Raw genomic sequence first — 10,000 nt, forward strand, 5'->3', positions numbered from 1 at the left:
CCCTAGCCCTAGCCCTAACCACCAGCCCTAACCCTAACCCTAACCCCCAGTCCTAGCCCTAGCCCTAACCCCCAGCCCTAACCCTAACCCTAACCCCCAGCCCTAACCCTAACCCTAACCCCCAGTCCTAGCCCTAACCCACGCTAACCCAAGGTACTGATAGACAGACAGACAGACACTGGTCCCAGATACCCCGGTACCGGTCCAGATAGACCCTGGTGTACCAAATACCAGATACACCCGGCCCAGATCCAGGTCCTCACCCCAGTCCTGGTCCCAGAAACCCAGTCCTGGTCCCTGATGGTCCTGGTCCCTGATGGTCCTGGTCCCAGAGACCCAGTCCTGGTCCCTGATGGTCCTGGTCCCTGATGGTCCTGGTCCCTGATGGTCCTGGTCCCTGATGGTCCTGGTCCCTGATGGTCCTGGTCCCAGAGACCCAGTCCTGGTCCCTGATGGTCTTGGTCCCTGATGGTCCTGGTCCCTGATGGTCCTGGTCCCTGATGGTCCTGGTCCCAGAGACCCAGCCCTGGTCCCTGATGGTCCTGGTCCCTGTTGGTCCTGGTCCCTGATAGTCCTGGTCCCTGATGGTCCTTGTCCCTGATGGTCCTGGTCCCAGAGACCCAGTCCTTGTCCCTGATGGTCCTGGTCCCTGATGGTCCTGGTCCCAGAGACCCAGTCCTGGTCCCTGATGGTCCTGGTCCCTGATGGTCCTGGTCCCTGATGGTCCTGGTCCCTGATGGTCCTGGTCCCAGAGACCCGGTCCTGGTCCCTGATGGTCCTGGTCCCTGATGGTCCTGGTCCCTGATGGTCCTGGTCCCTGATGGTCCTGGTCCCTGATGGTCCTGGTCCCAGAGACCCGGTCCTGGTCCCTGAGGGTCCTGGTCCCTGAGGGTCCTGGTCCCTGATGGTCCTGGTCCCTGATGGTCCTGGTCCCTGAGACCCCGGTCCCACGCCTCCTGGTCTTTCCAGAGCCGCTGTAGACCCAGTATGAAGGGGTCCCTCTCTGAGCTGCAGGGGGCCTGGGGTACCAGGGTTAGGGTTAGGGTTAGGGCTGGGGCTGGGGTTAGGGTTCAGGGAGCTACTCCGTCCATGGCTAACCCTCCTGCCCCTCCCCAGAACGGCCTGTCCCCCCTCCACATGGCGGCACAGGGCGACCACGTGGACTGTGTGAAGCACCTGCTGCAGCACGCCGCCCCAGTGGACGACGTCACCCTGGACTACCTGACCGCCCTGCACGTGGCGGCACACTGCGGCCACTACCGCGTCACCAAGCTGCTGCTGGACCAGAGGGCCGACCCCAACGCCAGGGCGCTGGTAGGGCGGGGAGCGGGGGCATCATGGGACGTCCCGGTAGGGGTAGCGGGGTGCATCACGGGACGTCCCGGTAGGGGGAGCAGGGTGCATCATGGGACGTCCCGGTAGGGGTAGCGGGGTGCATGATGGGATGTCCTGGACCCTCACTCGGTATTGCTCTGTTGACCCGCAGAACGGATTCACGCCACTGCACATCGCCTGCAAGAAGAACCGGGTGAAGGTGATGGAGCTGCTGGTGAAGTACGGAGCCTCCATCCAGGCCATCACAGAGGTAGGAGGGGTGGGTGTGTGTTAGCGTGTATCTGTATGTGTGTGTGTGTGTGTGTGTGTGTGTGTGTGTGTGTGTGTGTGTGTGTGTGTGTGTGTGTGTACCTGTAGCCTCTGAGCGTGCCCTGATGGAGACTCTGATAGTGTTGATTGTAATAATAATAATAATTCATTTTATTTGAGGGCGCCTTTCAAAGCACCCAAGGTCACCTTACAGGGCAGTTTAAAAACAAAAAAACAAAATCAACAATCATGAAAAACACAAGAACAAGATACATTGAACAATTTACATAAGTGGGGTGAGATGGGTTAGATGGAATATGTCAGTTTAAAAATATGTGTTTTGAGACGGGACTTAAAAGTGGAAAGAGGGTCCGAATTACGGATGTCAGGTGGGAGGGTGTTCCAGAGGTGGGGGGCAGATCTGCTGAAGGCTCTGGACCCCATGGTAACCAGGCGCGCGGGAGGCACAGTGAATTGAATGGAAGAGGAGGACCGGAGAGTGCGGGTGGGTGTGTTGGTGTGTAGGAGTTCACAGTTGTATGGAGGGGCGAGGTTGTGGAGGGCCTTGAAGGTGAGGAGCAGAATCTTAAAGTGGATGCAGGTTTTGACCGGGAGCCAGTGAATGGTGACTCTGATAGTGTTGATGGTGACAGTGTTAGTGTTGATGGTGACAGTGATAGTGTTGATGGTGACAGTGATAGTGTTGATGGTGACAGTGATGGTGTTGATGGTGACAGTGATAGTGTTGATGGTGACAGTGTTAGTGTTGATGGTGACAGTGTTAGTGTTGATGGTGACAGTGATAGTGTTGATGGTGACAGTGATAGTGTTGATGGTGACAGTGATAGTGTTGATGGTGACAGTGATAGTGTTGATGGTGACAGTGATAGTGTTGATGGTGACAGTGATAGTGTTGATGGTGACTCTGATAGTGTTGATGGTGACTCTGATAGTGTTGATGGTGACAGTGATAGTGTTGATGGTGACAGTGATAGTGTTGATGGTGACAGTGATAGTGTTGATGGTGACTCTGATAGTGTTGATGGTGACAGTGATAGTGTTGATGGTGACAGTGATAGTGTTGATGGTGACAGTGATAGTGTTGATGGTGACTGATAGTGTTGATGGTGACAGTGATAGTGTTGATGGTGACAGTGATAGTGTTGATGGTGACTCTGATAGTGTTGATGGTGACAGTGATAGTGTTGATGGTGACAGTGATAGTGTTGATGGTGACAGTGATAGTGATGATGGTGACAGTGATAGTGTTGATGGTGACAGTGATAGTGTTGATGGTGACAGTGATAGTGTTGATGGTGACAGTGATAGTGTTGATGGTGACAGTGATAGTGTTGATGGTGACAGTGATAGTGTTGATGGTGACAGTGATAGTGTTGATGGTGACAGTGATAGTGTTGATGGTGACAGTGATAGTGTTGATGGTGACAGTGATAGTGTTGATGGTGACAGTGATAGTGTTGATGGTGACTCTGATAGTGTTGATGGTGACAGTGATAGTGTTGATGGTGACAGTGATAGTGTTGATGGTGACAGTGATAGTGTTGATGGTGACAGTGATAGTGTTGATGGTGACAGTGATAGTGTTGATGGTCACTCTGATAGTGTTGATGGTCACTCTGATAGTGTTGATGGTGACAGTGATAGTGTTGATGGTGACAGTGATAGTGTTGATGGTGACTCTGATAGTGTTGATGGTGACAGTGATAGTGTTGATGGTGACAGTGATAGTGTTGATGGTGACAGTGATAGTGTTGATGGTGACAGTGATAGTGTTGATGGTGACTCTGATTGTGTTGATGGTGACTCTGATAGTGTTGATGGTGACAGTGATAGTGTTGATGGTGACAGTGATAGTGTTGATGGTGACAGTGATAGTGTTGATGGTGACAGTGATAGTGTTGATGGTGACAGTGATAGTGTTGATGGTGACAGTGATAGTGTTGATGGTGACAGTGTTAGTGTTGATGGTGACTCTTGATAGTGTGATGGTGACAGTGATAGTGTTGATGGTGACAGTGATAGTGTTGATGGTGACAGTGATAGTGTTGATGGTGACAGTGATAGTGTTGATGGTGACAGTGTTAGTGTTGATGGTGACTCTTGATAGTGTTGATGGTGACAGTGATAGTGTTGATGGTGACAGTGATAGTGTTGATGGTGACAGTGATAGTGTTGATGGTGACTCTGATAGTGTTGATGGTGACAGTGATAGTGTTGATGGTGACAGTGATAGTGTTGATGGTGACAGTGTTAGTGTTGATGGTGACTCTTGATAGTGTTGATGGTGACAGTGATAGTGTTGATGGTGACAGTGATAGTGTTGATGGTGACAGTGATAGTGTTGATGGTGACAGTGATAGTGTTGATGGTGACAGTGTTAGTGTTGATGGTGACTCTTGATAGTGTTGATGGTGACAGTGATAGTGTTGATGGTGACAGTGATAGTGTTGATGGTGACTCTGATAGTGTTGATGGTGACAGTGATAGTGTTGATGGTGACAGTGATAGTGTTGATGGTGACAGTGATAGTGTTGATGGTGACAGTGATAGTGTTGATGGTGACAGTGATAGTGTTGATGGTGACTGATAGTGTTGATGGTGACAGTGATAGTGTTGATGGTGACAGTGATAGTGTTGATGGTGACTCTGATAGTGTTGATGGTGACAGTGATAGTGTTGATGGTGACAGTGATAGTGTTGATGGTGACAGTGATAGTGTTGATGGTGACAGTGATAGTGTTGATGGTGACAGTGTTAGTGTTGATGGTGACAGTGATAGTGTTGATGGTGACAGTGATAGTGTTGATGGTGACAGTGATAGTGTTGATGGTGACAGTGATAGTGTTGATGGTGACAGTGATAGTGTTGATGGTGACAGTGATGGTGTTGATGGTGACTGATAGTGTTGATGGTGACAGTGATAGTGACAGTAGCTTACTGCTGTTTCTGCCTCTGCAATCCTGTTGCTGGGGACTCATCCTGACCATGGGCCTCAGAGTATATCCACCAGCGTCTCAGCTCTGCTCCCCGTCCTGCTCATGCTGTCTCACACTGTGCCTCTCTCCTCTGTGTGTGTGTGTGTGTGTGTGTTTCAGTCGGGTCTGACCCCGGTCCACGTGGCGGCCTTCATGGGCCACCTGAACATCGTCCTGCTGCTGCTGCAGAACGGAGCCTCCGCCGATATCAGCAACATCGTGAGCCTAAAGCACACACCCACACACTCACACACTCACACAGCTATTAATGAACCAGGAAGAGGTTCTGATCAATCTGACCAATAAGGAAGAGATAGTGATCCATGTGACTAATCATTAGGAGGTAGTGACTAGTCAGGTGGAGGTGGTGACCATGTGACCCGTCAGGGGGAGGTGCTGATGTGTGCTCTGTGTGCAGCGGGGGGAGACGGCCCTCCACATGGCAGCACGGGCCGGCCAGGTGGAGGTGGTGACCATGTGACCCGTCAGGGGGAGGTAGTGACCATGTGACCCGTCAGGGGGAGGGGCTGAGGTGTGCTCTGTGTGCAGCGGGGGGAGACGGCCCTCCACATGGCAGCACGGGCCGGCCAGGTGGAGGTGGTGACCATGTGACCCGTCAGGGGGAGGGGCTGATGTGTGCTCTGTGTGCAGCGGGGGGAGACGGCCCTCCACATGGCAGCACGGGCCGGCCAGGTGGAGGTGGTGCGCTGCCTGCTGAGGAACGGAGCAATGGTGGATGCCAGAGCCAGGGTACGACCCTCTAACCCCCGCCACCTTACAACCTCCCGACCACGCGATCCCCGACCCCACGACCCTGCGACCCCATGACCCCACGACCCCCGACCCAACGACCCCGTGACCCCACGACCCTGTGACCCCACGACCCCTGACCCTACGACCCTGTGACCCCACGACCCCCGACCCTGTGACCCCGCGACTCCACGACCCTGCGACCCCACGACCCCGCAAACCTCACGACCCCCGACCCCACAACTCTGTGACCCCCCGACCCCGTGACCCTGCGACCCCTGACCCCACGACCCCACGAACTCATGACCCCACTATCCCACGACCCCGCAACCCCGCAACCCCATGAGCCCTCGACCCCACGACCCCATGACCCCACAAACACTGTTATATTCCTCGTAATTACTCGACATATGACGATGATGATGGTGATGATGATGATGATGATGATGGTGGTGATGATGATGTTGGTGATAATGATGATGATGATGATGATGATGGTGGTGATGGTGATGATGATGATGATGATCGGGTGATGGTGGTGATGATGATGATGGTGATGGTGGTGATGATGATGATGGTGATGGTGGTGATGATGATGGTGATGATGGTGATGGTGGTGATGATGATGCTCCAGGAGGACCAGACTCCGCTCCACATCGCCGCCCGTCTGGGGAAGACGGAGATTGTGCAGCTGCTGCTGCAGCACATGGCGCACCCCGACGCGCCCACCGCCAACGGCCACACCCCCCTGCACATCTCCGCTCGCGAGGGCCAGCTGGAGACTGCCTCCGTGCTGCTGGAGGCCGGGGCCTCGCACTCCATGGCCACCAAGGTACCGGAACCCCAGACACAGTCTGACCAGGACCCCCAGACACAGGTCTGACCAGGACCCCCAGACACAGGTCTGGGGGTCCCCCTCTCTTTGCCAGACAGACAGGTGTCCAAACAGGCTGTTCATTCTGATGTCTTTATTAATTGATGTCTTTGTTATAACGTGTATCTTTATTAATTGATGTCTTTGTCATATTGTATGTCTTTATTAATTGATGTCTTTGTTATAATGTGTTTCTTTATTAATTTATATCTTCATTATATGTATTATATTATATTATTGTCTCTTGTATCGCTGTGTGCGTCTAAACCACTCCCTGCTCCGGGCCGTGCGTTCCCCTTTAGCTCTCAACCATCAGCAGACAATAGAAGGGCTGGGTAGTCTGGTAAACACCCGGTCATGTGACCGCCACAGTCACATGACTCGGCTGATGTTTCACCAAGCGTGTTCATTCCGCCCTCTGGTGGCGGGAACATGAAGTGCGGTTCAGAAAGCATGTCGAGTGTCTGTGCTCCTTGTCTCCTTGTCGCCTCAGTGTCTGTGCTCCTTGTCTCCTCGTCGGCTCAGTGTCTGTGCTCCTTGTCTCCTTGTCGCCTCAGTGTCTGTGCTCCTTGTCTCCTCAGTGTCTGTGCTCCTCCTTCTCCTTGTCTCCTTGTCTCCTTGCCTCCTCATTCTGTGTTCTCCTCATGCTCCTCCTTGTCTCCTTGTCTCCTCCTCAGAAAGGGTTCACTCCGCTCCACGTCGCCTCTAAGTACGGCCGTCTGGACCTGGCCGCCCTGCTCCTCTCCCGACGGGCCGCCCCCGACGCCGCGGGCAAGGTGTGACATCACCCCCCCCATCACAGGTCCTCCATCGTACAGTGAAGTACTGTATACTGAGAGTACTGTATACTGAGAGTACTGTACACTGAGAGTACTGCATACTGAGAGTACTGTATACATCATCACCCCCCCCCCAGGTCCTCCATCGTACAGTGAAGTACTGTATACTGAGAGTACTGTATACTGAGAGTACTGCATACTGAGAGTACTGTACACTGAGAGTACTGTATACTGAGAGTACTGTACACTGTGAGTACTGTATACTGAGAGTACTGCATACTGAGAGTACTGTACACTGTGAGTACTGTACACTGAGAGTACTGTATACTGAGAGTACTGCATACTGAGAGTACTGCATACTGAGAGTACTGTATACTGAGAGTACTGTATACTGAGAGTACTGCATACTGAGAGTACTGTACACATCATCACCCCCCCCCCCCCCCCCACAGGTCCTCCATCGTACAGTGAAGTACTGTATACTGAGAGTACTGTATACTGAAAGTACTGTATACTGAGAGTACCGCATACTGAGAGTACTGTACACTGAGAGTACCGCATACTGAGAGTACTGTATACATCACCCCCCCCCCCCCCCAGGTCCTCCATGGTACAGTGAAGTACTGTATACTGAGAGTACTGTATACTGAGAGTACTGCATACTGAGAGTACTGTACACTGAGAGTACTGTATACTGAGAGTACTGTACACTGAGAGTACTGTATACTGAGAGTACTGTATACTGAGAGTACTGCATACTGAGAGTACTGTACACTGAGAGTACTGTACACTGAGAGTACTGTATACCGAGAGTACTGCATACCGAGAGTACTGTATACCGAGAGTACTGCATACCGAGAGTACTGTACACTGAGAGTACTGTACACTGAGAGTACTGTATACTGAGAGTACTGTACACTGAGAGTACTGTATACTGAGAGTACTGCATACTGAGAGTACTGCATACTGAGAGTACTGTACACTGAGAGTACTGTATACTGAGAGTACTGCATACTGAAAGTACTGTACACTGAGAGTACTGAGTACTGAGAGTACTGTATACTGAGAGTACTATACACTGAGAGTACTGTACACTGAGAGTACTGCATACTGAGAGTACTGTATACTGAGAGTACTGTATACTGAGAGTACTCTATACTGAGAGTACTGTACACTGAGAGTACTGCATACTGAAAGTACTGCATACTGAGGGTACTGCATACTGAGGGTACTGTATACTGAGAGTACTGTATACTGAGAGTACTGTATACTGAAAGTACTGTATACTGAGGGTACTGTATACTGAGGGTACTGTATGCTGAGGGTACTGTATACTGAGAGTACTGTATACTGAAAGTACTGCATACTGAGAGTACTGTATACTGAGGGTATTGTATGCTGAGGGTACTGTGTACTGAGAGTACTGTATACTGATAGTACTGTATACTGAGGGTACTGTGCTGAGAGTTCTGTATACTGAGAGTACTGTACACTGAGAGTACTGTATACTGAGAGTACTGCATACTGAGAGTACTGCATAATGAGAGTACTGTACACTGAGAGTACTGTATACTGAGAGTACTGTATACTGAGAGTACTGCATACTGAAAGTACTGTACACTGAGAGTACTGAATACTGAGAGTACTGTATACTGAGAGTCCTGTACACTGAGAGTACTGTATACTGAGAGTACTGTATACTGAGAGTACTGCATACTGAGAGTACTGTACACTGAGAGTACTGCATACTGAGAGTACTGTATACTGAGAGTACTGTATACTGAGAGTACTCTATACTGAAAGTACTGTACACTGAGAGTACTGTATACTGAGAGTACTGCATACTGAAAGTACTGCATACTGAGAGTACTGTATACTGAGGGTACTGTATACTTAGAGTACTGTATACTGAGAGTACTGTATACTGAAAGTACTGTATACTGAGGGTACTGTATACTGAGGGTACTGTATGCTGAGGGTACTGTATACTGATAGTTCTGTATACTGAGAGTACTGTATACTGAAAGTACTGCATACTGAGAGTACTGTATACTGAGGGTATTGTATGCTGAGGGTACTGTATACTGAGAGTACTGTATACTGATAGTACTGTATACTGAGGGTACTGTGCTGAGAGTACTGTATACTGAGAGCAGACCTCCTGAGTACTGTATACTGAGAGTACTGTATACTGAGGATACTGTAATATTGACAGTACTGTATACTGAGGGTACTGTATACTGAGAGTACTGTAATACTGAGAGTACTGTAATACTGACAGTACTGTATACTGAGAAAATACATCCTGTTAATTTAAATACGGAGAAGAAAAATTTAAAAAGAAAATTAAATGATATCACATTCTCTGTTATGTACCTCTAGATATGTAAACATAGAATAACCACAACAGACAACATTCTCTGTTATGTACCTCTAGATATGTAAACATAGAATAACCACAACAGACAACATTCTCTGTTACGTACCTCTAGATAATTATACATAGAATAACCACAACATATCACATTCTCTGTTATGTACCTCTAGATATATAAACATAATGCATACCTTTGTAACCCTCATGACATCACTTACAACCTGTCCATCAGACTGGTGTCAGTGCAGCTAAGCGCTAAGCTAACCTAAGCTAACCTGCTCTGCACAGAACGGCCTAACCCCGCTGCACGTGGCCGCGCACTACGACCACCAACAGGTGGCGCTGCTGCTGCTGGACAAGGGGGCATCGCCCCTCGCCACCGCCAAGGTGAGGGTCCCCCCTACGACCTCGGGGGGGCGTGCCTGTGTCTGCATGTGTCTGTGTCGTATGTATGTCAAGTGAACAGTATCCTTCACAACCACACTAGGGGTGTGTCAGTGTGTGTAGTAGTGTGTTAGTGTGTCAGTGTGTGTAGTAGTGTGTCAGTGTGTCAGTGTGTCAGTGTGTGTGTCAGTGTGTCAGTGTGTCAGTGTGTGTCAGATTGTCAGTGTGTCAGTGTGTGTCAGTGTGTGTGTGTGTC

The 10,000-nt window shown here is 50.1% G+C and overlaps 1 protein-coding gene across 1 annotated transcript in view; it reads left to right on the forward strand.

Annotated features, from left to right (window-relative positions):
* LOC130370043 (ankyrin-2-like) overlaps positions 1–10,000 on the forward strand; it is a 107,390-nt gene that overhangs the window by 50,651 nt on the left and 46,739 nt on the right. Inside the window, exons 11-17 of the mRNA XM_056575674.1 lie at positions 1,117–1,314; positions 1,487–1,585; positions 4,701–4,799; positions 5,232–5,330; positions 5,965–6,162; positions 6,882–6,980; positions 9,649–9,747. Coding sequence (XP_056431649.1) covers positions 1,117–1,314; positions 1,487–1,585; positions 4,701–4,799; positions 5,232–5,330; positions 5,965–6,162; positions 6,882–6,980; positions 9,649–9,747 — 891 coding nt within the window. The remainder of the gene's footprint in view (positions 1–1,116; positions 1,315–1,486; positions 1,586–4,700; positions 4,800–5,231; positions 5,331–5,964; positions 6,163–6,881; positions 6,981–9,648; positions 9,748–10,000) is intronic.

Source organism: Gadus chalcogrammus, chromosome 17 (genome assembly GCF_026213295.1).
Source record: "Gadus chalcogrammus isolate NIFS_2021 chromosome 17, NIFS_Gcha_1.0, whole genome shotgun sequence".
NCBI lineage: Eukaryota > Metazoa > Chordata > Actinopteri > Gadiformes > Gadidae > Gadus > Gadus chalcogrammus.